Source organism: Patagioenas fasciata, chromosome 13, assembly GCF_037038585.1.
Source record: "Patagioenas fasciata isolate bPatFas1 chromosome 13, bPatFas1.hap1, whole genome shotgun sequence".
Lineage (NCBI taxonomy): Eukaryota > Metazoa > Chordata > Aves > Columbiformes > Columbidae > Patagioenas > Patagioenas fasciata.
The window spans coordinates 15852321-15880263 of record NC_092532.1 but is presented as its reverse complement, the minus strand read 5'-3'; the positions used below and the strand labels follow the sequence as shown (position 1 = coordinate 15880263).

The 27943-nt window shown below is 45.5% G+C and overlaps 2 protein-coding genes across 3 annotated transcripts in view; one reads left to right on the top strand and one right to left on the bottom strand.

Annotated features, from left to right (window-relative positions):
• The window catches only part of RANBP10 (RAN binding protein 10), a 67858-nt gene extending 62103 nt beyond the window's left edge, over positions 1-5755 (bottom strand). Inside the window, exons 1-2 of one of the 2 annotated variants that reach the window (XM_065848100.2) lie at positions 5540-5755; positions 4572-4683 (exon numbers count right to left, since the gene is read on the bottom strand). In XM_065848100.2, the coding sequence (XP_065704172.1) occupies positions 4572-4683; positions 5540-5738 (311 nt within the window). In that variant the 5' untranslated portion in view covers positions 5739-5755. Of the gene's footprint in view, positions 1-4571; positions 4684-5004; positions 5150-5539 lie in introns of those variants that run through there. The other variant, XM_071814266.1, reaches the window with a different exon arrangement.
• A 424-nt stretch (positions 5756-6179) lies between these two features.
• On the top strand, positions 6180-27516 carry TSNAXIP1 (translin associated factor X interacting protein 1). The gene is made up of 16 exons (XM_065848101.2): positions 6180-6360; positions 10083-10173; positions 11829-11941; positions 12318-12441; positions 13524-13617; positions 16956-17152; positions 17819-17972; positions 18707-18876; positions 20253-20412; positions 20687-20817; positions 22101-22229; positions 23849-24010; positions 24857-24966; positions 25801-25924; positions 26251-26357; positions 27155-27516. The coding sequence occupies exons 1-16, from the start codon at positions 6296-6298 to the stop codon at positions 27381-27383; spliced, it is 2160 nt and encodes a 719-aa protein (XP_065704173.1). The 5' UTR covers positions 6180-6295; the 3' UTR covers positions 27384-27516.
• Positions 27517-27943: the final 427 nt, after the last annotated feature.

Sequence of the window (27943 nt, the reverse complement as noted above, 5' to 3'; positions counted from 1 at the left end):
ATCAACAGCAAACAGCAACATGTATTTCAGAGAGAGGATAAGAGCCCAGTGCTTCAAATATAGTTAAGGTTGAACTGTTACGAACACCATGGTGATAAAAGCAGGAGTTATTTGTGGCAGCTCAGGAACCTAGGAGTCACACACACTTCTGAGGGCCTGCTCATCTGAGGAATGCTGGAACCAAGCCATGCAGAGAACCATGGAAAGACTTGGACTGGAAGGGATCTTGGGACCTTCCTTCTTCTTCCTTCTGCCCAAAGCATAAGTAACTCTGGAAGTCATACCAGGCCTTGTCCAGGAAAATTTGAAGACAGAGGTGTCATAGCTTCTCCAGGCATCCTGTTCTGGTGCTTAACCATTTTCACAAGGAAAATTCTTTCCTATGTCCAACTGGCACTTCCCTTGCCACAGCTTGTGACCCATTGCCTCTTGTCCTTTTGTTCCAGTTGACAACACTCAGGAGACATGCACACAATGGCTCAGGAATTAATTACTCAGCAAGTCTTAAGACAAAACTGTCCAAGAACACTTTGAATGGAACCAAATGAGGGTTGTTGCAATCCCACCCTTCCCTCTCCCAGCTCAGCTCATCCCTTTATTGACTCTCCTTTGACACACATCAGGAAGCAGAACCCTGAAAAGTGTCCTCAATTAAAACAAAAAAAAAAAAAGACAGCAATTTCTGACAGTGACATCAACAGATGAAATCATCATAATTATTTTGATGTGGCCAGTTTTCAGACAGTTATCTCCTTCAACCAGCTCACCACAGGACTGGGTTACAGATTGTCAGCATGAGGGAAGGCACAGAAACACAAGGCAAAGGGAAGGGCAGAATCCCACAATCTGAACTTGTACCATCTTAAAGTGTTGTGGAACCACTCCCTGTGTGTTCAACACAGACAAGGAGGTGAGAAGAGGACTGGAACTAGAGACACCAAACTAAATTCTCCCCTACTTGCTGAGAATAAGGACCATCTTCCCAAACAAATATTAGCACAAACAACTGATCAATCTACTGACAGATCTGGTTTGTTATATGTTACTCAACCTCCCTCTCCCAGAACAAAACAAAAAAATACCTCAGTAAATAAACATGACCTCTTATCAATTGAAAACTAAAACCACCAGGATAAGAAATGACCACCATTCAGCTAAAAGTCTCAATCATCCTTCTTTAACTCAAAGGATTGTGGTTATATCTCAGTGCATGAGCAGTGGAAGATCCAAAGTTAAGAAATGCTGATAAATCTGAACAGTTTCTTAAGTGCACCAAATGGACTCCTCGCATGCTGTACTTCCTTTGAAATATTCACCAGCAAAATAAGCTACATTTTACCATTGACGAGGCAGAAAAGTCTTACAATGGTAAAGGGAGAGTTTTCAAACTCATTTCATTTGCTTCTTTAACAAAAGCACCTTTATGGAGCAGTTGCATTAAAGAGCTGGTGAGAAAGACAACGCAGAAGAGGAAGGTTTTCAGCCAACTGCAGATGCCGTGTTGTGGCCGCCTAAACCAACTCATGTCTCGTGCTGCTGCAGTCCCTCCGTCTTCCCTCACGCTGGGCTTTGCAAAACCGAGCCGAGAGGTAACCTGCCTGAAAAATGGGGCGAGGGGAGGGTGTCTGTTTTTACTGCTAGGATACAATATGGTGGGAGGAAACAAAGGAGAATACCATAGCGTACTGAATTTAAATCACCTCCCTTCTGTTACTTTCATAGGGCTGAGGAGGTAAAAAGGTGATGCTGATCCCTCAGTTGTCTCAACAGCTCAGATTTCTCTACCAAAGAGACACCATCAAGCCAGAACTCGCACTGTCCAACGCCAATTCAAGAACCATCTTACCACAGCACATCACATATGGGCAACATCTCTGCCAGGCTGCAAAAAGTCTTTGTGTGAGCTTCAGAATTCTTACATCTCCAGTAAAAGCACTGGGAGCTTCCATCCCACTTCTTACCTGCAACCTTAGATTCTGTTGTTTATTAGCAACTGTCAGCACCTAACCAGAGCATGGAGCGCTAGACTAACAATTTATTAGCACAGAAAGGTAATACCTTTGAGTTATTGAAACAAAGATATCAATCAGAACTCCTCAAATTTGTTCCTAAGTATTTTATCATGTTCTGTGAGTCACTCACATTTTAAACTCAGATGTGAAAAGCTATCACAAACTCCAGTGAGAGAGACATAGTAAATAGTATCACCTGACCCTTACCTCACCAATCTGTACAGCATAAATAAAACAACCAGCTACAGAGCAGAGACTTTACACCTGAAGTACTGATTCTGGAAATTAGCTCAGAAAGATTCTTCCTCTCCCCTTGCTGAAGAGCTTCCAGTTGCATTCCTAGGGAGATGCTTTACCACTTACACCACTTGAAAACTCCCTTTCATTCCCTCCAATCCTTTCTTTAGACTTCTGGACTTCGATTCCTCTAAGCTGAAGCCACCATGGTGTCATAAACACTGGAAAGCTTCCTAAGACAAAAATGTATCTGCCACTATTCACTATTACAACATACTAAGCCTCCAACGGGCTGACTGCAAGCTATCAAAGATGAGACACATAAGAGTATCTTTTTCAGTGACAGACAGGCAGCAGCTACAATATTAATTCACAATTACAAATCCCCAGCACCACAGCGTGCAAGGTAAAAACCAGAGCTCTCTCTACCAGGAAAAGACAAGGCAAGGGAGTGGCTGAGTACCAGAGAGGCTCCCAAAGGCTCCCCGGTGCCCTGACTGCAGATGGCAGCCATCAACATCGTGTGTTCATGTTGCTGTGATAATACACATGGTTCCATATCTTTGAAAGTGCTCCTGGAAACAGTAATTATAGAATAGAGTAAAAACAAAAACGGCCTACTAATATAGAAAATTGATCTTGGGAAACAAGCAGTAAATTCTATTACGTCCCTGTAAGATTCACCTAGAACGTAGTAAGGATTAAGTGCTGTTCAGTGACCTTTCATAATGTAATTTCTTTGGAAAATGGTCTTGAAGTTCACTGTAAATTACTTTAATTTTAGTAGTTACATAAACTAATCAAGTGCAGGGTTTTAAAACAGAGACAAGCAGTTAATCACCACATCAGTGTACTGAAAGAATAAGGATGGTCTTTTCCCTGCATTTGTAAAGCATTCAGCCCAGTATCCACCTCTGCACAGATAACGCAATCGTTATCACAGGTCTAAATGCAGAAAAAATCTGAGATATTTTGAAAGTCCCTTAAAAACAGGTCACCTCTGATCTCAACGACGACAGCAGAACATTTCAACAGTTAGAAATTATTAACTTGATTTCCGGTAGGAATGTTTGCTGCATTTCCCTAAGACCCCTAAACTGGCCAGAGTTCAAATGTTATTCTTGAAGGACTGGATGTATTAATTCCACTCAATACCTTCTCCTGTGCTGCTTTCCCTTCCGGACAGTTGTATCTATGATATTCATCCTTTAGCAACGAAAAATGCCAAACACATACATACAGCAGGCTGGTAATACCTTTAAGATGATTAAAACCAAAATCTACATTAGCAGTAGAAACCCAGACTTTGTTAGCAATGCCCTTTTATTGCTTTCCTGCATTTCCCAACACCGTGAATATGGTTTTTAAGGAACGCCACATACATCCTTGTTCAGTTACATTTTTGATCCAAATAATGCCCAATAAGGTGACCACAAGACTGGATGAGATTCAAAACCTGCTGCCAGTTCAGTTCACTGCGGTGCTGCCCAGACAAGGGCAGCTGCACCAAATGCTACCAACAGGATTTGCTGCTTCTGCAGCTCCCCCACTTGCTGCTGTTCATGGTATTGACTGACAGGGCAAACGCAGCCTCCACAACAGCCTACGGTATTAAATATTACCACTGGCTGGAAAAAACCTTCTCATATTTAGCATTCTGGTGGCAGCAGTCTCCCAAGCTTCCACAGTTGCTTTCTGTCACAAAACTCTGTGGTGCAACCTATCTTGACATAATGACACAAGTCCAAATTCAGGTCCTAGACTAGAGATGACAGAAATAGCACAGATTCTAGTTTATATTCACAATCACCTCGTTTCCTTTTCTTTCAATATCTTTTCCTTGATCATGCATACAGGGTTTCAGAAACACACTCTCAGAAGTTCTCCTTCCAGTGCTCAAGCACTAGGACTACTCCGCTCCGCACAAACATCTCTCTAACAGTCCAAAATTAAGTTCAGGGTTCCTCCTTTCTATTTCACTCCACTTCTGAGGCCTCATAATTCCAGAAATCAGAGTGACCAGACCTAGCTAGCAAGAGGAAAAACTACTTTAATTTAAATTGCACCAGAGACCAAATTTTTCCTAAATTTTTAAAACTGCCCACATCAAACAGCACAGAGAGCAGCTGTGTAAGTGCCTCCACTTCCAGTGCGTTCTACCACATGTACCTCTATTAACCAAGAGAATATAATTCCCCTGTGATGGACCCGCCTGTTCCACCTGACAGCCACGGGACCTCTAACCCTTCCGGAAAGGAGGCCAGAGCAGAGCAGAACTGCTTAATCACATCACCAATCGCTGAACAGGAATAAGGCACTTACCCATCTCTACCTTTACTGACGATCTTCACCTCAAAATAATAAATGCCGCAGGCCGCAGGGATGGGGTGTGTAGCCCGGACTGAGGCAGCATCTTTGTGATTTTTACCGTGACCTGGGAAAGAAGAGAAATGCAAGTCCGGAAGGGATTTGAACACTCACACGTTTTGCTCCTGAAGACAGTGGGGATTTCTACATATGCAACAATTTAGAACACATATTTCAGAGAACTAGAACATACAGTCCTGCACTGCCACCGTGACCATTCCCCACGCTACAAGCACTGGAGTTTTTCTTTGTTTCCACTATCAAGTCGTTGATAAGGACCCACAGCACTACCTCTCCCCCTCCCCACATACATAATTTGAAAACTAATGCACACAAACAGAAGACAAAACGATTACACAAGAGGGGAATGACATCAGTGTTTACTAACCAGGCAGGAAAAGGAATGATCGGTTCTCCGCGGGGTGGGGAGGGAGAACAGCCTCCAATAGCGAGCAAGAAAAACACCAGTGTGATTCCCCAAGTCCTACGGGTCTGCGAGCAGCTATTTTGTGTAAACTCAAGGAGCCAAAGCCCCTGTTACACAGCATGGCGGTGCCATCTGAGCCCTGGGCCGGGTTTTAAACGGGATGACAGAGTAAACGGACCATCTGGCTGCACAGAGGCGCTCAGGCCCGGGCTGGTGACACTGCGAAGTGTTACACAAGGCAGCAGCTCCGCCGGGCTCCAGACCAGCTCTGCCTCCGCCTGCCCGGCCCTGCGGAACCCGCGCCGGGCTGGAGGCCCCGGCCCAGCAGCACCCAGGCCCAAGACCGGGGCTCCCCGCGCTACTCCCGGCCCTGCCGCCGCTTCCCCCGGGGCTGTCAGGCCGTCCTGGCCCAGCCCGCCGTGCGGCCGGACCCGGGGCCGCCCCGCTCCAGGCCGAGGCCGAAGCCGAACCCAGCGCCGCCGCCCCAGCCCGGCACCTTTGTAGTGGACGCGCAGATTGCCCTGCGAGAGGCCGATGTAGTTGTACTTGTCCTTGGGGCTCCAGGAGCGCGGCAGCGGCGTCTCCTCCTGGTTGACGGCGGGGTAGAGGCGGCGGAGGCGCTGGCTCAGCTCCTGCTCCTCGGGCGGGCCCGGCAGCGCCGCGTCCCCCCCGTGCAGGCTGCCCGCGTCCGCCATCTTGGATTCGCTTTGTGTCACCGGGCGGGGAGAGAGGCCCGGCTCCGGCCGCCAGCCAATGGCGTGCGAGCGTGGCCACAATGGAGCCGCGCTGCCCGACGGGAGGCGGAGTCCGCGCTGCGCCTGCCTTCCAGCCTCTCGCGCTCCCCAGGACTACATGTCCCGAAAGGCCTTGCGCTCGAGGCCGCGCCCCTCCCGTCGGGGCGGTTGCACGCTGGGAAACGTGTCTCCCCTCCGCCCGGCTCCGGTGAGCGCAGCGGGGTGCGAGACTCCCCTTCCCGGCGTGCTCCGCGGCAGCGCCGTGCCGAGGGCCCTCCTCGCGCCTGCCGGCTACCTCCTCGCAGAGGCCGATTTTAGCCGCTCCGCCACGGGGGAGGGCAGCACCGTTTCGGCGGCCTCCCCCCGGGCCCGGCCGCTCCTCAGAGCCCGCCTCCCGCCGGGGCAGGGCTGGGCCGCGCCGCGGCTGCCGCTGCTGGAAAACGGCACCAGCGCGTCAGGCGCTGCTGGGACAGCTATGGCGGCACGCGAGGGGGCCCCGGGGCGGGGGGGCGGTCTCCATGGCGACGGGTGTAAACAGCGCGGGCGGCCGGGCCATGGCGGCGCGTCGGGCTCCGCCGGGCGGGTAAGGGCCGGGCCGGGCCGGGAGCGGGGTGTCGGTGTCCGGGCCCTGCAGGGAGACCTGAGCGGAGCGCTTCCCTTCCCGCGGGGCTGTAGTGCCTCCCTGGACGCTGTCATCCCGCCCGCCAAGCGCCGTCCTCAGAGCTGAGCGGGGGCGGCAGGACGCGGGTCACGGCACCGGCCTGACTGGAAGGGTAAATAACCGGGGAAGTAGTTCAGGAGCTGCCCTCGGGACTTCAGGACACGGCATTTCTGGAACAAGGGCCGCACTCACTCACAGCGGGGCAAGGAACTTGCTGAGTGGTGTTTACCTGGCCATTGTCACCATTTCCTGTTTACAGTTACTTTATCCTTTGGAAATCAGTGCCCATCCCTACTAGTTGTTTTCTGTACCATTCCTTTATCAAAGAATCTGTCTCTACCATCAATACCTTGTTCTAGTTAGTCTGAATAGTTCAGAACAGTTATAAAAGCAGCAAAGTCTCCTCTCACATAGGGTCTGAGATTGAGGAGAGACCTTCTCGCAGTCTACAACTACCAGAAAGGAGGTTGTAGCATGGAGCGTGTTGGTCTCGTCTCCCAAGTAGTAAGTGATAGGACAAGAGGAAACAGCCTCAAGTTCCACCAGGGAAGGTTCAGATTGGATATTAGGAAAAATTTCTTCCCAGAAAGGGTTGTCGGGCATTGGAACAGGCTGCCCAGGGCAGTGGTGGAGTCACCATCCCTGGAGGGGTTTAAAAGACATATAGATGAGGTTCTGAGGGACATGGTTTAGTGCTAGACTTACGTTATGGTTGGACTCAGTGATGTTAAGGATCTCTTCCAACCAAAATAATTCTATGATTCAGAGACACAAGTCTCTGTTCTGCTGCTCACCCTTTCCCTGCCTTCTGGGAGCGCATGGCTGCTCCCCAGGGGAGGGTGAGACATCACCAAAGGTGACAGCAGCAGAGGGAAAGCCCTTCCCAACAGCACCCACCACACAACAGTACCCACCTCAAGGCGAAGGGATGGATCCAGTCCAGAGTGAGCAGCTCAGAGACAGGACTGGAGACAAAGCTACGGTGTAGGTCTAAGGCACACTCAGGGCTCAAGATGGTTACACCTACAAAGCAGCTCAGGCAGGGCTCAGAACTGAGCTTAAATGCAAGAGGGTCCATGGGTAGTGGGCTCAGCTGAGGCTGGTTAGGGTAATTAAGGCTGACTGGAGGCTCTGACAACTGCTTGGGCTGTCTCAAAATGAAAATTCTGGTGTGTTTGTGGCCAAGCCTACTTTTCTTTGTATGTCTTGAGCCTCCCTTTGGCACAGTGAAGGCCTAATTTATACCCACAGACAGGCTTTTATCTTCAGATCTCAGACTTGGTTGATGCAGGTGGTCTAAAAGCACACTGTCACTGCTTTTTCTACTGGAGAGCTCCAATACGGACAGCCAGGTCCACATCCATTCAATAAAATTTACATATGGTAAAAGAATCTTTGCTTATATTGAAGCTGAATGTTTTGCACTCCTGGGAAGTACCTTTCATCAAACAAGCAGGTTTTCCGTGCTTCAGTTTTGCTGGCTTGCACAGTGCTGAAATAGCCATTGGTTCCAAAGCCAGGCTGTCTGTACCGCAGTCCAAGTAACAACCATTTTCACTCATGGGAGAAGTGATAGGTATATATATATGTGTGTGTATATATATATATTTATGTGTGTGTATATATATATATATTTATTTATTTATATATTTATATATGTTTTGTTTTTTTCACTCACTGTGGGTGCCTGGGAACAGGCACCTTTTGATTTCCAAACCCAGGATGTTGTAGTCAGACACCCTGCTTCTGTCAGGTGAGTGAAGAGCTGTCCCGGCAGGTCATGCACTGACTGATGGGGTTGTAAAGATTGCCCTTAGCTTAAAATCCCATCCTGCAAGAAGAAAACAGACACGTGTCTTGGGTGGTAAGTGCACTTGGTTTTTATGAAAGAAAATGGAAGTAGAGGCTGCTCAGTATTAAAATGCTAGCAAGTTTAGCTGCAGATAAGAAGAAGAAATATTTCTGGATAGTGAGGAAACTTATTTCATCTAAATGCATGAAAATTACCCTTTGGATTCTAAAACAAGACTTACTGTGTGTTTAATGGTCTGTTGCATACTGGAGACTTCGAAAACACTCTGCAGTTCTGACCAGAGGCCACTTCATGCTCATCCTGCTCCTGGAGTGTCCCTGGCCAGCAGAGTTTGATCTTCTCAGGCCTGGCTCCCAGGCACATGGCACGAGCTTCCATGGCTTCTTCATGCTGGTGCAACTGTGCCACAAAAGCACATTGTGCCAGCTACCATCTCCTCATGAGAATGAAGTGTCTTCTGTGTGCCTGTAATCACTAAGCAAAATTAAAAGATGGGTTAGTTATCTGCTGAGGTGACACCCCAAAGCAGCTCACAAAGGAGTCTGATGAGCAGTGGCAGCAGCACGAGGTGCAGAGCTCACAGGAGGAGATGGTTTGGCTCTTTGGGAGTAGCAATCTGCTGGATCAGCTCGCGGTGTGCCAGGGAGTCTCACCCACAGGAGCAGTTCCTTGGTCTGGCTGACCCACTGCTGGGGGTTTCTGTCTCCATCCTCACTGCCAGCTGCAGAAATACTCCCTCACTGAGGGGTGAACGTACATATTATGTTTTTAATCAGTCTAAACTGGGTAACTGCAAGCTTTCCCTTGGATTAGCAAACTAGAGCAGCTCAGAGAGCTGCCCAGCACACAGCAGAGGTGACACCTCCTGGACACCAGGAGCCTGGTGTGGTAGGGGCAGAAACAGGGCCCCCCTTTCAGCAGAGCTGAGCTGTTCCCAGGTTTTACGGAGCTACAGCTTGAGGCTGCTGGTTTATACGCTGGAGTGGGAGATCCAACAGCCCACCAGGTACCATCTCCCACTCCAGCGCTGGGCCAGCCCTTGTTGGGCTCCTGAGAGCCAGTCCAGCTCATCCCCTGCTCACCTGCCCGGGGCAGGGGGTAGTTTAAGAGTCAGATCTGCTGAAGGTGCGAGAGCGATGTGTCTCCCCAGCATGGGACCACACTGGCAGCTGCAGTCGGTGCTCAGATACCAGCCAAACGTGTGGTCGTGTTGTGCCAGTACAGCGCCTGCAAGTTCACAGGGATCTCTGGATTGCTTTAGTGTATTGTGCCCACTCTAATTTTTTCCTAAAATACACATGCAACTCCATGCTTACTTCTTAAAAGGCCTTTTAGCCAGACATGCCAGTTTCTAGCCTAGAACATAGAGTTCCAGGTTGTATTTGTTCCATGTTTGCTGGTTCTACTGGCTGTCAGGCCATCTGTGCCATGGCATTGCTGCCGTCCCAGAAAACGGGCTTTGCAGGCAAATCCCAGTTCTTGACCACTGGGTACCAGGTTTTCTAGCTCTTTTTCTGACCTCTCCTCTCCAGAAGACCAATGCGTCCCAGCTCACCCAGCCGCAGGGTTCAGCCCGGGTGCTCTCACTGGGACAGGGAGGAAAGTACCGAACGTTGTGCCAGGTATCAAACAGCAAATCTCGGAGTTCAGCTGCAGCACAAATGTTTCCATCGGTCCCTCCCTGTACATTATCCCATTGGATATTTTCATTCGTCAGGCACTTCATAACTGGTTGTTTACCTTGGGTCTACATGAGCCAGACTCTCAATCTCCACAGTAAATTTAGTTAATTCTGTATATTTTGAAAAGTTTCTTTCTTGCCATTGCACAGGGCTGGTCCTGAATCTCCCTCTGAGACTCCAGATTGCCAAACACGTATCAACAGTCTGAAACATGTCCTGTCCAAGAAACAGAAGACTCCGGTGAGTTGAAGAATTCCAGTGAAACATCCAAAATTTAGTTAATGCAGTCAGCTTTGAATCTTGCTGGAAGCCCAGGGACTATCCCAGACTATTACGAAGTCAAGCAAGTTCTAATAATTTCAATGTTTCTTTTATATATATATATATGTTACTGCTAAGTCTTGACTTTCAGATAGAGATGTCATCTTTGTGAATTAATTACTGCATTTCTATGGGTGGAGGAAAGAGGAGAGGAATCTAAATATTGTTCTTGGCTGCAGCCTTCTGAGTGGACACACATGACAAATCCTGAAGCCAAAATTTGACCCATATGGTTTTAAAAAAAAGAAACCACATGACCACATGCTGTTTAATCGTAGGATAAGAGCATCCTGCAGGAACATCTGCTCCCTAGTATTTATCAGTCTTAGTAAATAAAATAAACAAGTATAGGAAAAATCAATATCCAAATGATGCAAAAATAAATTGCAGGAAAATGTATACCAAACAAAATAATGGGAGGTCAAAGTCTATAAAAGGCATATGTATTTTTGGTTTTGCATTAGCATTTTGGTTATATTTCAGGAATGTGCCACTTCTATGACAAGCTGTATATGCTACATTAGCACAAGAACTTCAAGTAATATTTTGTCTCTAGAGCTGCGACATTCTGTAAGCCATTTCCTCATTGTATGGAAGATTTTCAACTCTCAGTAAATGGGAATCGGACTGTTTCTCCAATGTCATCTTCCTGCTTCTTGCACTGAAATGAGGACATTTAAACTTCTGTTTCAAGGCTTCATCTGCCTGAAGTTTGGGTTTTGAAAGCCAAACCCTCCAGTTTGCCCATAATTATTTTTTTTTGTAAATTTTACAGACTGAATAGGAAGGACTGAATTGGACAATTGCATACTAATAACTTGGTTTTAATAGTGAAGATAAAGTAGAGCAATCCAGCAGAGCTAGCTTTTTCCCCTAAAGATACACTGAGAAAGTTTCAAGATAGAAATTATAGTCTTAAAGTTAACAACAGCTTTCAGAAGAGCTTGCAGCTTCTGAAGGAAAATTCACGCATCATATTCTTTTCTACTGTTCCTCAGACCTTATTTTCATTATGTTCTACACTGATGCAAATTCAGCTCTTTCACGTAGGGTCACCAGCCTGCATTTAAAGCCCATGGTCTATGTGAGTGACTGTAGCTCAGTGTGCGCTCACCAGGGCACAGCCCAGTGCAAAACTCCCCAGTGGAAACAAGACCTAAGTCAAACCTGTCATTTGGGATTTCACCTGCATTAATGCAAAATTCTGATTTGTCTGTGTGATGCTTTATTTTCTAGTGGCCCCAGTGTAGACCAAGAAACCGTTTTTCACCCCAAAATGCGAACACTTTCCCACAACCATCTAATCTAGGCAGCATGTACAACAGCTACCAGGAGAGCGTTCAGCAGTGTTCAACATATAGTACTAGTCGGGGAAGATGATTTCTTCAAAGAACAAAACAAGCCTATTTGGTTTTTAGGTGTGGTCAAGTCCTGTCTGAGAAGAGTTTTAGGGTACGACCCTTGTCTTTCTGTTTGACTGTACTTGTAGGCACTTGTATTGGTTCTGGATTTGGCTCTTTGTTGTCAGTTTGTAGTGTTCTGATACAGCAAATGGATTTGTTTTTCCTTTTCAGTCTCTTCAGCTCTCTGCTAGAGGCCACTGGTCCATGTGGCCTGCGTTTGTAGCTAGGCAGACTGTCCTAAAGAATCATAAACCCTGCTGTGCCCTGGAGGAAAGACAGCCTAGGTAAGCTCAGCCTGTCCTGTTAAACCACCAGGATTGCTGGAAGCAGATTGTGAAAACCAAGACCTTACAGAGCAGAACCTCTTCCATTGTTGGTGAGAACAATGTTGGGTCACCCCATGAGAGTTCAGCACAACAGAGAAGACATTGCTGGTTCTGACTAGCAGCTCTATAGGAGATGTCAAGTATTTATGTAGTAGCCAGTTGTATTCAGTATAAACATTACCATAAAATGCTATCGTTACATGATTCATTGACTGACAGTGTATAGGGCAATAGAAAGGAAACCAAAATCCTTGAGCTGATTTATGATGAGTTCATTCTAATAGGTATGACACACATAAGTCCACACATTCATTCTTTTCCTGTGTCTCTGCAGCAATAAACAGGCCATTCTTGCCGTTCCAAAGCCACGATACTTGGAGCAACTGGAATCCTACCTAAGGAAAGAGCTGCAGTCTCTTGATCTGACTAAGGAGAACTCCCAGGAACTGAAGTTACAGGTCTGATACAAGGTTCTCTTGCCTTGAAACTAAGTGCTGAGATGGATCACTTAAATTTGCCTTCCAAAGGAAAAAGTAGATGAGAAGAGTAGCCACCTATGGGTAGTATTGGATAAGCGGGTTTGCAGCTCATGTTGGAGAAATTGCACAGAAAGCAGCTTATTTATATGTTGTGTTGCTGTTGTTTGCGTGTTGTTGGCTTGTTCACATCTTCTTCTGTACTCTGCACCTTCTAGAACTGTTTCCATTTTCAAAACAAAACCCAGGTCTTTAAAAAGACACAGTAATCTAAAGTGGATGTGAAACAGAATTTAGTCACTGAGCTCCTGAAGATTCTTGCATAAACCCATAGAGAAGAAAGCACGTAGCTTTACACATTTTCACTGCAAAACCTCTCATTTCTGAAGTTATGTTTTTGCATGTGACAAGAAAGGGCTTTCTCATTTCTCTCTTGCCGGAGCCTAATCAGGATCCCCAAAATTCACAGCTTCTAATGAGTCTGATCCTGGAAGGTTTGTTGTATTTGAGGACACACCTCATGGAGATACTGAGAACCACCACTTTAGTTTAAAACTCAGAGCAGGAGTGGGTGCTCCTGTTTTTGTAATATCCTGCAATTAGAGCATTTATGTAGACCATGGGAAGTCCGGATTAGATTTTCTCTGCACAAACTAATTCAAATTCTTATTCTCAAATGAATCCTCTAGTCACAGGGAAAGAAAGTGGTAGATGGAAGAGAGTGGAGGGAAACAAACACTGACTAATGGCAAGAGAAAACTGAGGTTTCATAAATGTGTTTCTGCTTTGAAAAATCTTGTTACTGTCTTAGGTAACATGTTTAATTGTATTTGATAGTGTGAACATTCTTTATTGTGAAGCCAACAGGGGAGAGAACTCCACCTTCGTATGAGGTGTTTGGGATGGTGGACCAAAAATTGAGGGACAAAATACATTGTGGTAACAGTATTTTTATACTTGTTCTCACTGTCACTAGATGCCATTTGTGTTGCATAAAACAACTATCTCTGAATTCTGAAAAATCTGCCACTAGATGTTTTCTCAAGTTTTCTTTCTTCTCTCAGCCCTACAGAGTGATCTTTGACTTCTTCATAGACAGCTTCAAGACCTACAAGCCCTTGCTGGCAGCTATAAAGAGTGAATATGAAGCTACTTTGGGTAAGCTCTTCAACTTTGACCGGTGGGGAAAAAACACTAATGTAGACATGTTCTTATGGAGCTTAGTTGTGTTGGACACATACAGGGCACAAACAGCCTAAATAGATGATGCTGGTAAAACCATCTTTCTGGTCTGTTAGGCCTGTTTCCTTCATATATAAGATTAAGTTGTTGGAGTTTGGTTTTTGTTTTTTTTTTTTTTCTTTGGTATTTTAGATTTTTATATTTAAAGATTTTTAGATTTTTATAAAACCTTCATCACATACACAGTTTAGGCAACAGCAATGTCTCAAGGTTTTCCTGGGACAACCATATTTATAGTGGAGTGTATTGGACTTATCTATTTGGATGCACTTGCTCTGGTAACTTGAAGCTTGAATTACTGCTGCAGCAAGGCAGGGCGAGAGCTGAACGAGCTGTTCCCTGGCCATTCCTGGTGTGCTTTAAACTCTGCCTGGCATCCAGATGCCACAGTGATACCAGTACTTTGTAAACAGTCACAGAGAGCCAGAAATAGCCTGTAACCCAGAGCTCATTTCATGCTGGGCACCGAGCAGCTATCAAATGTCAACAGTTTTCTACAGGGACAGTCTCTTAAAGGATAGATGTTGTTTATCCCAGTACCCGTTACCTGGACTACCTAATCATAGACCCTCATTATGGACAAAAATCTTTCTTTGCACAGTATCCTCCAACCAGGTGAACAAGTCAATTTTAGTCAATATATAAAAACATCTTTTAAAAAATCAGTTTCCTTGCAGAACTCCTTAGTGCACGTCTCTTCGCTTCAGCTCCCAGAGAGATCACTGGTGTCTGTGCTGCAGCTGATATTGCACTGCTTCCTGAAGCTTTTTTTCTTTTCCTTAAGCACTTATTTACTGACTCCTCAGTATTGCTTGGCTGTGATATTCCCTTTTTTTCCTTTGACATTACTGGAGACCCAGCAAAACATCTCTTTTGTGATAACTTTATTTTTGGACCTCAGCTGAATGGAGTGAAATGCTATGCCATGGTAGCAAGTGTACTTGATACTCTAAGAATAAAAAAAATAATGTTGTGTGGTTTAAAAATTTTTTTTCAGTATACTTTTCTGTATATTGAGGGTTCATTTTCCTAATTACAGATTTTACTTTGCTAATGAGGGCTACATGACATCCATCCCCTTTTAGCTCGAGGAACTGGCTGGGGCCCAGCGCTGCCTCTTGGTGGACACCTCTGTGAGCTGAGTCAACTCACCCAGCAGGACAAACAGACACCAAGAGCTGCAAAGTTTCCTGTTGGTTTAGTGAGTTGACTTGCTGATCAAAGTGTCTGAGCTAGAGAAGAGACAAAGGCAAGTGTCTGAGAGCAGAAATAGCACAAAAGAAAGAGAAAAGGAAGAAAATGTACCAATTTGTAGAACTGCTCTCTTAAATGTTTACCTTTAAATTATGTCTGACTGTGCTTAACAAAAACAACTTCTTTAAAACCTGTGAGAGGTGGCCATTCTGAGGGCTCCTAACATTAGAATTTTATATCCCATTTATAGTCCCTCACTACAGTGCTTGCAGGCTTAAGGTGCAGCTTTGGAGCAGATAAATGGGACACTTTGCTTAGAGAGATGCACATGCATACTCCACCTGTGGCATTTCAGCTCCCTGTGAAACTGAAACTAAACCTCCTTTACACCACAGCATTGTATTTCTCATCTTGCTGAACCAGCACTGAGGCTTTACAGCCATTGTTTCTGGAGTTAATCCACATGAACATGAAGGTACAAAGCCGAATTTGGAACACAGACCTCTGGAGGGGTATGTCTTCGTGGGGATGTTATCCACAGCTGGATCCATTTCTTTATTAAAATAATACTCAGGTTGCTATGTCCACAGGGCCTTCACATTCACTCCTTTGTGGTGCTAAGACTTATCGGTCCATCCAGCAATTCTGTACGTGCAATGAGCTGAGCCACAGCCTGAATTCTTTTCAAGTGGGAGAATGTCTGTCTTTTCTTGGCATAGGGAGAGTTACGAGAGGTCGTTAGAGAGCTGAACTTCCCCGATGGCTCTGGCCAGTGTCCACACCACAAAATAATAATTTTGGCTGACAGCAAGTTGTACTCTAACTTCTGACATATAGGCAGCTACAATTAAAAATACCATTGCACTTAATTTAAAGGGGTTTGCCTGTGGTCAGGAGTCAGTTGTGAGACACTCAAACTGTGCATCGAAGCAAGTTTGCTGAAGTTTTAATAAGGTCACACTGAGCAACCAAACAAGACAGCAGCAGAACCTCTGTGCTGATGCTCTAATTTTTGCCGTCTCTTCTCATGATACAAGTATCACAGCAAGAGAGCTTTGCAAAACCTTTGGTACAGTTTTAGCATGGGAAGGAAATTCACACCCTAGTATAATAAAAAAAGTAGTTCCTGTTCTTAGATTTTTGCATGCATTTTAACTCTTAAAATGCAAAATCCATTGCATAGTATTTGTACATAAATACTAATACTGGTTTTTACTGAGGAGGAAAAAAAAAAAGCTCCAAGTCAGATTATTCAGCATCCACCAGCATTTCTATCAAGAGATAGAAATGTTCAAGAGAAGGAGCAACAGTTTTGATTGCTGAATAATGCAGTTATTCACAAACAAAATGAGGCTTGCCTCATTTGAATCACCGTATCCTGTCTTCTATCATTTTATTCTCTTGATGGAATTTTATGTAGTCATAAAAACAAGCCTGCACACCAGGGAGGTGACATCAGACCAAACTCCACCATGTAACTGTCACTGGGATGTGGGACCCAAGTCAAGTACTGTCACTAGGTTCCTTAGGTAATTACCTTTAAGATAAATTTTCAAGGTAAAGGGGAAATAACTGAGGGTGAAAAGCACATGTTACAGCAGTTAAAGCCAAGAGAAATATATGAGTTCTTTACTAGATGTAAGAAAGCGAAAGGCAAAAGAAGAGAGGTCAAGGCATTCCTAAAAAGAGGGGAGAGTGGTTAGACAACAAATTTGTATACAAAAGGCTGCATGAGGCCATGCATTTGGGGACAAGAAAGCAGATCAAAGTTCATGAAGAACATGCCTCTACAAGAGGGTAAATAAATGACATGAGCTGAAATCATAAATCCTTATGTAACAATCCTATGAAGTTCATATGCACAGCTGGATAAACAACGTGATATAATCCCAGAAGGCACTACCCCCAGTCCTTAGGAACTCACCAGGCCAAGGAGTAGAAGCTCCATGTTCAGCCTCGCTTCCCACCAGCGCTGTTTTAGCTTTGAATATTCAACAGCCCAGCTGAGTAAAATTCAGGCATTGTTGCTCATTGTGAGACCCCACCTCTGCTTTCTGTAGCTCACCAGCAGAAGACAATTCGTGCCCTAGAGCCTCTGAAGGCCATGGTGGCAACTGTCTCCGAGGAGTGCACCCAGCAGATACTGGCACTGCAGGAGAAGGAGAGAGATGAAATAAATATGTTAAAGCAAGAGAAAAAGCATTTGTTAAAGTTCATTGACAACATGAAGGAAGAAAATAATTCTCTTCAGACTCAGGTAAACTATACAATGATGAGTCAAACATTTCCCAACTGCAGTTGGATGCATTTTGCACACCTGATCTCTAACCTGCTGGCCTCTCATCCTTTGGTGCCAGGAGAAGTTCTGGAGCAGGCACTGAATATCTGGCACGGTAGCAATGCTGGATCTTGGCCAGCCCCAGAGAATATCCTGTTCCCTTGGGACAAGCCGTGCTGCTGCTGTCAGATGTCTTCACTTGTAGCTCTTGTCCCTTCTGGCTCTTCCAGTGTCACATTTGAAGGAGAGAGGAAATAAACATTTTCCTAGTACTAATGTTTTAAGTTAGTATGTAAAAGTACACGCACTCTTTTACAACATAATACCCTTAGCATCTTTAAATATGTATCATTCATCTTAAATGGTGTAACTCAGATCACGATATGTATGTAATTCACTCTCTAGAAGGCTAAAAATCAGATGGAGAAGCTTTTTGCATACTACTTCCAGGTTTGAACCCATCATAGTTCTATCTGATACATCCTTTTCTACAGTGTTATCACTTCTCCGCCCTCCTGCTCCAGTTTTTCCCATTTTGCCTCCCTTATCCTACTCTCTGCTCCTTAGTTTCTGCTTTAGACCCACCAGACCAGTCCAAGTTCCCACTGATAGATCCTGATCGATTCAAGCCTCTGTTTCCTGCAGGTCAAGCATCTGCAGGACAGTGTCACAGAGGAGTACGCTCGCTATCTCAACGAGCACGCTGCCCGCAAACTGCTCCTAGCAAAACTGAATGATATGCACAATGAGCAGCTGGAGATGACACAGCAAGCCCAGCGCAGGGAGAGCACAGATCTCTGTAAGAACCCGTCCTGCACAGAGACCCAAATACACACCCATGGGTGCAGCTTTGCAGAAGAAATTCAGAGTATTTCTGAACTATCTTCAGATATGCTTTCTTAAAAGAAGTTAGACAAATGCACAGCTAAAAAGTCCATAAATGAGTAAGAAAGAAAATAGGCAGGGATGTACCTACCAGTCTGATCCGATTCAATCACTGTGTATATTCTTGTACACGCTTGCTTAGCACAGCAGGTAAATTGAAAGCAGGAGCTCCCCAGTGCAAAGGTTCGTTATGGATTTTGACTCCAGTGCCAACTGTCAGCACGTCTTACCCAGGCACAGCTGGCAGCTGTGTGCTTGTCTACAGGGATGGACAAAATTGCTGAAATCCAGGTGGCACAGAGACCTGGCACAGAGGTTACTCACGGTGGTTGGGACCCTGTCAGGAGATCGTCTCTGTTGATCCACAGCCGGGTTAGGGGCACCCATCAAGCCACTGTTGCTGTGCCATGGCCTCTGCCTAAGGGTTTGCCCACTCATGAACCTTTCTGTTAAATGCAAGGAGTCAAGAATGGGAACACTACAATATAATTCTGGACTTGCAGTTCTTTAACAATAATACAGTCACATTCATTCAGCTCTTGCCAATGCTTTGCAGTATTATGTAGTCTAAAAGCTTAATAGATGATTCAGAAAATTATTACTGCAACTTTACTGTCATGAGTTTTCATCAATGGCTGTTGTTTAAAGATACCAAGGGTGAAGATACAGTGAAGCTAAGTTTGGCATTGAAGGTAGCCCGGCAGGACCTCACCAAAGCCCAGGAGAAGCTGAACCTCATGATAGCACACTATGCAGATGTTGTCCCCAGGAGAGATTTTGAATCACTGGAGAAAAAAACCTCAGATTTACTTCAAGAGGTGAGAATAAGCTCCTAATTTTCAAACTATACTACATAAATACAAACATAACATGATGCTTCAGTATTCAGGTTGGGATAAGGACTCAGTAAACCTAGAGCTCACAAAAGGCATTTCTTTATTCTTTATACATGAAATACATTAAAAGCCACTGCCCCCAAATCTCCCTACCTATTGGAATCTCAGACTGTCAGAGCACTCAAAATTAATATGTTGTCACAAACCCTTAATGTCAGGTTTAACTGAGTTAACACTGTAAAACACAGACCACCAAGAGCCCACAGATTGCAGCTTGAGAGCTGCTGTGTGAAGTAATATATATAAATAAATGAACTAGATTCCCCTCATATACATTGCACAGTTTTGCCCAAATCATGGCTAACTGAAACTACTACTGGGCTACTAATGCTTTGCTGTATAGCTGGGATTTTGCATTTTCCAGGAGTATTAAGTGGCTTTTTTATCCTGCTGGAACTCCAGGATCATCAACCCAGCTATGGGGCTGATCAATACATTTTCCAGCTGTGAAAGAACTGGACTGGGCTCCTGTTTGCTGCCTTTTCAGAATAAATGTTTGCTTGGCTTGCACTGGAGATGCACAGGAGCAATGTCACAGCACATGCAGGACAGGGAAGGGATCACAAACACCAGGGCTGGGATGGGGTCCGCTTCCAACCCCACAGTGACCTGGTCTCTAAAGGAGGATGAAAAACAGGACACATTAGATCCCACCGTGATGTTAGTGCACAGCTGAGAAGAGGGATGGATGAAAATCTCCAGGAAGGCAAAAAACCAGCACCACCTGTTTTTGTGCTTCAGGAAAGCAGCGCTGGGTTGTCCAAGATACACGTGGGCTGTTGGCAGCTCCATTCCAGCCCTGACCACCAGCACAGCTTGGTCCACCGTTCATGTCCCTGTGTCGTGGCATAATAAATACAGACACAGCCCTCAAAACCCGGGACTAGAGCTGTGGTTACATCTGAATCACAATGTACCTTTGTAGTAGTAGAGCAAAGATAAATCATATAAAAAAGAAACACTTTCCAAATGCAGTATAGTAGATCTGAAGGGGATGCACGTAAAAATTTCTGGAACCAAATCTTATGTTTCTCCTGCTCTCTCCTAGTGGATTAAGATCTAATTTTAAACACAAAAAACAGGTATAAGAGAGTCACTGATATGTTTTGTCAGAATATTTTGTAAATGAGATCAATGAAATTTAATTATTTTTCTTCTAATCTAGAAGCAAATAGCCAGGGACAGCTCTCTGTAAGTCCATGGACTATACTGACTGCTCACCTGAGCTGTCTGACAACAACAGAAAAATTCTGTTACACTTGTTCATTTATTACAATCCTCCTTTCTGTATCGTTCAGATAAAGACACTGCCGAAGGATTTTGATCATCTCCATCAGGAATATGAAACACTGCTGGATATCCAAAGAGAGACTGCAGAAGAGCGAGACAAGTTCTGCGCTGAACTGCAGCGAGTCCAGCACAACTGCACGCCCCGGCCAAACTGGGCCAGGTGTTCAGGTGCCAAATGTATTCTATGGTGGTTTGCTTAAGCCAGCTCATCTTTAAACACTTTACTATGGTGCATTTCTTACCTGCAACACCCCATTTTCTCCTAAGCTGTGACAGCGGCCTGAGAGAGAAGAGCTTGCAGGCTATCACATTCCATAGATATCTCAGGAGACAAAGTGGATGTCTGGAGATCTATCACAAGGCTCCCAGTGGGGTTCACACGAACCCAGTCTGTGGGTGCATCCTACTCTTGTAGCAGCTCCATGTCTTTTTGCTGTTGCAGAGGTGATTCCTGGTGGAGCTGACCGGTGGGACTGGCTGGCTGAGGGGAAGACCAGTGACCAGTTAGTGGATGTGCTTCTGGAAGAAATAGGAACACGAGTGCTAAAAGAGATAAATGCCTTCCATGGAAAGGTGTGTGCAAGCTTTCTTTGCTGCTTGTTTCCACTGAGATTAATTGGTAATAAATATCCATTAGGAAGGTGGGAGAATAGCTTTTATGGCTGGTGTCTTCGATATTCACCTTCCCATTAGCAGAACTACCAAAAACTTTAAAGCTAGGAAAACTCAGGTTAAATGGAAAAGCTGAAACTGAGAACAAGCAGAATGAAAACTGAGCTAAAGTAGCCACACTTTGCAATGATGCCACATGAATCATCAGACATGCAGGTATTACTTGTGGCCCTTTCTAATGCTGAACTATATGGGTGAGCCAAATTAACAGCTTCCTCCTGCCGAAAGCCTTGTCCTCTCTCCTGTCCCTGCCCGGGTACTGGCTGCGGCAACAGGGAATTGTCCAGCAAAGCAGTATTTGTTTTTTTCCCTGTTTAGTTCTCTGCTGAGATGAATTCAGACAAGCACTAGAATAAGTAGAAAGACTACATAGCGGGGAATTACTCTTTTTCATGGCATCAGGAAGTTAATGTAACTCACACTGTCCCACTGCACTGCACCCCAGCACATGGGGGAATCAGGAAATGATACAGGGACAAGGAAATGTTATAAGGATTCTTCACATTATACCAAGCATAACTGCACTGGTTTTCTCAGGGACAGAGTAGCATTGCTTTGGTCCTTCAACAACTCTTCCTCAGTCTTTCCAGAAGCTTCAACTGTTTGCCCTGCTATTCCTGGAAGATATTTCCAAGGAAGATCTTTCCTCTTCTATTTTTGCTAGGCAGAACCTCTCACACAGTCCCATTTTGTTTAAGGACAAGGTCTTTCAGCTCAGTGCCACCAAGAGAAGGTCCCACACCCTCCTCCTCTCCAGCTACAGTTCCAGCCAAACACTGCACACTGACCACAGGGTTTCCAGTACAACACAGAGCTCTTTAGCATCACTCTGCTGTAATCAACAACTTACTGACTGCAAATATATTGCACTAGCAATAAGATATGCTCACAGCTGCCTGGACACAACAGGGACACATTCAAAAATCACTCATTAAGTTTTAAGTAGTGTAAACACAGGGAACAGGTGGTGTGGCTACTGTGGCCCTCAACTTAAGCAGGTCCACCCTGGAGCAGTTGAGATGCTGCAGAGGTGCTGACAGATGTGTTTTATAGTACTGGGAATGAGACCCACACAAGTGACTCATTTTAATGGCTTTAGATGCTGAGAAGATGGATTTGGTGCTGCATCAGCACCAGGGAGGCAAATACCTTACCTGTATCGGTGTTTCTTTTCCATTACTCAGGGCAAAAGTGACAAGGTGCCTGTGTACTTGAGGCATGAAGGTAAAATCAAGAACAAAAAACCAACTAAGAAGGATGTGGTGAACATTCTAAAGGATATCTGGAAGGAGAAAATTGCACTAGACCAGCAGGTTTGTCCCATTTTCCTTCTCCACAAACAGCATTTGCTATGACAGCCAGTCCAGCTTGGGAAGCCAGGGTCTCACCCACATCCTGCCCGGTGCTTCATCTGAATCGAGCTGCATAAAACATTGTACATGAACAAACCACCTCAGCTGGCAGCAGCCCCGTGCCTGGCAGGGCTCCCCGGGGGTGTGACTCATGAATTAGGACACTGTCACATGGATAACCAGAGCGGCTCCATCTCAGCTCTAAGAGGCTTCTTCTGCAGCTCCTGCTTCCAGAACAGCTGACTCTCTGTGAAGCAGCAGATGCTCAGCCACCACTGCAAATTCAGAGGCATTCAGGAAACCAGAAGTCCGCACTGGTTGCTTTAATGTCCAGGGCTGTAAACTGCAGTGGTCCAGCAGCTGCGCTGCTCAGAGCGGCTGAGCTGTCAGTGAAGACTCCCCCACCATGCAGGGTGCCCACAGAAGGAACCACCTGAGCTAAATCAGCCACATGGACTGCTGCTATTCTGGGATGCGATAGTGCTCTGTAGACTGCAATGCCATCATGACTACGCAGTGTCTGTTCTTAAGTGGTGGAAACCTTGGCAACATCTGTGCAGCCAAAGAATGGCCAGGTTTTTCTGCTCGGTTGATTTTAACCCATGCTAATCCATTATTAAGCCCCATAGTGTTTGTGTCTATGTGAGGGAAGAACAGGTGGCACTGCAGGAAAAACAAGGAGCAGGGGCAAAAAGTAATTTACATTAATTAGTTTATCAATATAAAAGCACTTTGGTTTTATTACACAAAACCCAAAGAATTTGCCCTTCTTTGTGGACAAGGAAGACTGAGTCGGAGTGACAACTCAAGAGCAAAGGGGTGAGGTGTGTGTTCTCTGCCAAGGTAGACATTACGGATTGCCTGTCTGGGGCAATGCAAGACTCAAAAAGAGAATAAAAGTGGCTGTTTAATTCTTCCAATGTTAGGGATAAGTATGATATTATCTCCCCAGACACTGGACAAGGCCTGTTACTGTGCCTCAGTCAGATGACAGTGACCCTGAGAGAGAGGCAGAGCCACTTTACAGATTTCTTCTCTTGAGCTAGAAACCTAGAAACATCTCTGAGATCAGCCCTAAATGGTTTAACATTTCCTATAGCAGCTTTACTTCCAGCTTGTTTTCCTGGGGAATTAGGGTTGCTGCAATCACTGTCTGTCTCTACTGTTCTCCAATAACTGCTTCAATTTCTCAACCCATGAGCCAAGCTCAGCTAAATCTGACAGAGGCAGTGCCTCAAAGGTAGCAAGCTCCCATGTATTTCACAAAAATAGGTAGGAAAACAGAGACATGGTCTCAATGACAGAAGAGCTTCATTGGAAAATTACCCACATTTAGAGAACAAACCTGGGATAAAGATTTTGGATGACCTAATAACAGGGAAGACTCCCGCGAGCACTAGCACTGTGTGAGATTGCTAGAAGACAGACATCTCTATGCAGAATCACAGAACGTTAGGGATTGGAAGGGACCTCGAAAGATCATCTAGTCCAATCAATCCCCTACACAAACAGCTACAATTAAATAAGCAAATTTGATTTAGTTCTGCTGCATATGTGAGTTACTTACTTGTTATCCACAGACAGAGAAGCGATCCAGTCTTCCTGAGTTCTTCCTCAGCTACCTCCAGAAGAAGTATGGAAACGCCGCTGCCATGGAATGGTCTTACAGCCTCTACGAGAACATGCGGCTCTGTCGATCAAACCATGTCCTGAGCTCCTTCTACAACATACTCACTGGGAAGGTAGGTGACCCGCAACCCAGCACCGCACCTCTGCCCAGACACCCCCAGATTGACAGGCAGGGGAAGCAAAGCAGCTTCACCTCCTGTTCCTCCCCATGGGAGCTGCACCTTCTCATGAGAATACAAGTAAACACTGACACACACTAGAGAAGAGAATCCTGTCCATGCAAGACATGGCAGGCTCTTACTGCTCCCAACAGAGCTTCTAGAAGACCCCATTTCTTTCAAGTGCTTTAGTCATATCGTATCTGCTCTCTCTGACAAGAGGCTTCTGTTTGCAAGCTGTACATCCATGCCTCTTTCTCTCAGGAAGCCTTTCCTGAATGAGCTCATGGTCTGTCCCTGTGCAGGGTTTGTGAAGATCAGGACGCAAATTGCAGCACCATGTGGGCCCCAGCCGCCTTGTTCCCCAGCACCGCATCAGAGCTACAGAGCTCTAGCTACGTAGCCACATCTTTCCACCTCCCGTAACACAAAGACGTGCAGCCCCCCCCAGGCCCTCTTCTACTTGCCCATCTTGTATCTTGCCTGGAAATGAAAAAGCAGCCAGGACCAAGTGCCACAGTCTGGTTAGGGAGGCAGCTGCCATTCTGGGGGACCCAGGATGCACATCTGCACCCCAGGGCTGAGCAGTTTAAGCAAGCTGTTCACCAAGAAGCTCCTGTGAACAGCCACCCTGAAAGCCACTGTGTTGCTTGCTTAATTATTCGTAAATCACTAAAAGCCACTCACTCAAAAGTTGCTTTAAAAGCAAGGACAGTCCTTTCACACTTTTGCTTCCCTCTCAAAGGCAGACCAAGGAACAAATGGGCACTTACTGATCTGGGAAACTTCCCTGTTTCACAGGTGAGCGAAGAAGAGTTCCATGGCCAGAATCAGGTGATTTCTGACCTGCAAAAGAAGCTGGCTGCCTGCGACAGCTCAGACAGTGGATCTCTGACCAGCGAGCAGTTCAGGCAAGAGGCTGACCATTGCCCACTGAGCTCTGCCCACGTCTGGCACACATCAGATTTGTGATATGCTGAGTCTGTCTGTTTTGCTTATCCCCAGTGCAGCCAGGAGAGGAGGCTTTTTCTCTCTCTTAAATCCCTGTGTGGATGGTTGTAGCAAGTCCATACTTGTTAACCACTGCATTCGATTTAGAATAATGTGAATATTCCAGGTTTTGAGCAGCACAGCTGAAGAGGCCTGAGAGCAGACATGGGTGCTTCACATGTACAGCGGGATGTGCTAGCAGCCCCCACACCCTTCCCTGCTCCCTGAGGGGACACAGAACCCCACACAGAGCTCCCACCAGCTCTGATAGCTTACAAAGCATTGCTGTGAATTTTGCTACAGGTGCAAGGTTTGTCATTCTTCTCCTGGTCAGTCAATAAGCTGTGCCTTCTTAAGTGAAGCTCTGAACACAGTACTTCCTTGAGCCACAGCACAGTAAGAGAAGAAACAGCAGTTTCCAGCAGTTGGCTGGGAAGGCAGCTCTGGTACAGACACACTAACCGGTTGGGTCTGGGCTACCAGCTAACCCACACAGCTGCATTCAGAGTCTTCCACATTGCTCAGCATCCAACACTCAGATGAGTCCTAAGCTCTGCTGAAAGCTTTGCCCGTGTTTTGGTGTCCAAAGGTGCACGTGCTTCTTGACACATATTTCTGGTTGAAAGCAATGTGTTTTTGAAGATCTGGCCTATGGAATACATGCACACACTGGTAGCCTGAAAACTAGACAGCCACACAAGCAGTTGTTAAGTGCTCGGACTGTAACAGCACACACACTTCTGTCTCCAATACAGCATGGCTGTGAGGGAAGCTTTTCCCCTGAAAAAGAAAGAGTCAATCCAAGAACTAGTGGATGCAAGCAGGTCCAAACTGGACAGCACTGAAGACCTCATTGACTACATGTCCTTATTCAAAGAAGTAAGCTGATGTTACTTTTCTCTTTTGATTCAGATTAAGCCTAATTTAGGGCTTAAATTAACTTTATCAGACCAAATAAGTTTATCAGACTAACAACATTGCAGTGCCCACCACAGGCTCTAATACCCAAAATTTATCTGCAGACAGTGGCAATGCAAGATTGTGCCTTTCCTGTGGCACAGTTTTTTTTATTTCTATTTATTTCCACTTTTCACATGGAAATTCCATTTCTAGGAGAACTGAGTTATTTTAACACACATTGAGGGGTAGCTCTTACCCAGTCTGGAACACACATTTAGGGCTGACACACCTGTAACTTCTTTCAGGATGAAGAGGGAAACCCTGACCCTTTTGTTGCCAAGCTCAGGAGCCAGTATGTCAGGGAGAAGCAGCAGTATCTGAGGCAGCTGAAGAACAAGCTGAGAGATTTAACGTAAGTCTGGAGGGAAAGGGCTGATGGGGACAGAAGACTGGGACAGTGCACGGCAGAGGGAACCCCGCTGTGGACACAGCACTATCAGGGGGCTCCAGCTGTGAATATTGAAGAAAAAGCAAAACCTGGCTGAGCACCACTCTGCAAAATGCTGAACAGTGTCAGTTTCTGACCCAAAGAACTTGGATATGGCAGGCATCAAGTAGAGGGGATTGGTTGTACCAGTAATCCCCTTCAGGACTTGAAGTCTCATATCTCAACACCCCTCAGGTCTCCAAAACCAGCAGTAAAATCCTGTATATCCTCAGAGTTTGGTTCTGAGGAGCGGGAAGAGCCAACAGGACTGACAACTGCAGATTTAAATAAATAATTCTACCTCAAAACAAGATAAGAGGCAGTTACTGCCTGGTGCCAGGCACAAGTACTGAGGAGGATACTGGAGGTGGGTAGATGCCCACTGAGTTATGTACTGTCCAACATGGGCACTGAATTAGCAAAGGAAAACATAGTTCTATAACAAAAAATATCACAATGCACAACAGATGGAAGGTTGTCCCAGCTTATCACAAATCTAACATTTCCTAACTTTTGTTCAGTTTGGAATTTAGTACTTAGCAGTCTTTATTACAGATGTATTTAAAAAAAAAAAAAAAAGAGATGCTAGTGATGGCAGAGATAACATCAAAAGGCATCCTTGCTCTGCAATTCAAGCAGCACAGGTTCTCAATGTGGCACAAATATTTTAAAATTTCTTTCACATACCACAGCAAAGCAGTGACCAAGTTGTTTTTGAACAGAGAGGTGAACGTGGATGATCTGAAGACTGCTTTCCGGGCGATCAACCCCGATATCGATGATCAGACACTAGATACATACATTGGCCTGGCTTTTCAGGCCCAAAGAGAACGGCCAGCCCAAGAAGTTGTCCCTGTGGAAACCGCACTGGAGAGACTACTCACTGGAGATGTGAGACGAGTAGGGCCCTTGCACAGGGAGGAAGGCACAACAGGTGTTGAAGGAGTGTAAGGAGACATTCACTATTAAGAATAAATTGATTGTTTGATCTACAGGTTTGGTATGAAGCTGAGAGTCAAAGTTAGTGAACTAAATACTTCTTGCCACATGTGCAGAGGCACAGCTAGGAGCTAACAGCTGAGAGGACAGGCTAGCTTGAGCTATCAAAAACACTTCCAGCTTAAGCAGAAAAGCTCTCCTGTAAAATTTTGCAGCCTAAGCAGAGTCATTTCAGCTCAGCAAGACTTGCAAGGGGGGGTTGCCTGATCCCCAAATAGAGGCTTCACACCCCCACAGTGCTGGGGCACCCCAGGGTACTGGGCTCTCTGCTTGGTGACAAAACAACTACACTCCAACAGTCACTACTAGAACCTGAGAAGCCACCAAACTCCAGGCTGCAATGTGGCTGCTTGAACCCTTGGGCCTGGTGGTTCGTTCCACTACAAAAACCTTCCCACATAAACCAAATACACACAATTAACTCCATCTGAATCACTCTTAGTCCTTCATCCATCATGTGTGCCCAGAAAATTTCATCTCTCAAATGGTCTTAAGTTATTGCTTACTCATTT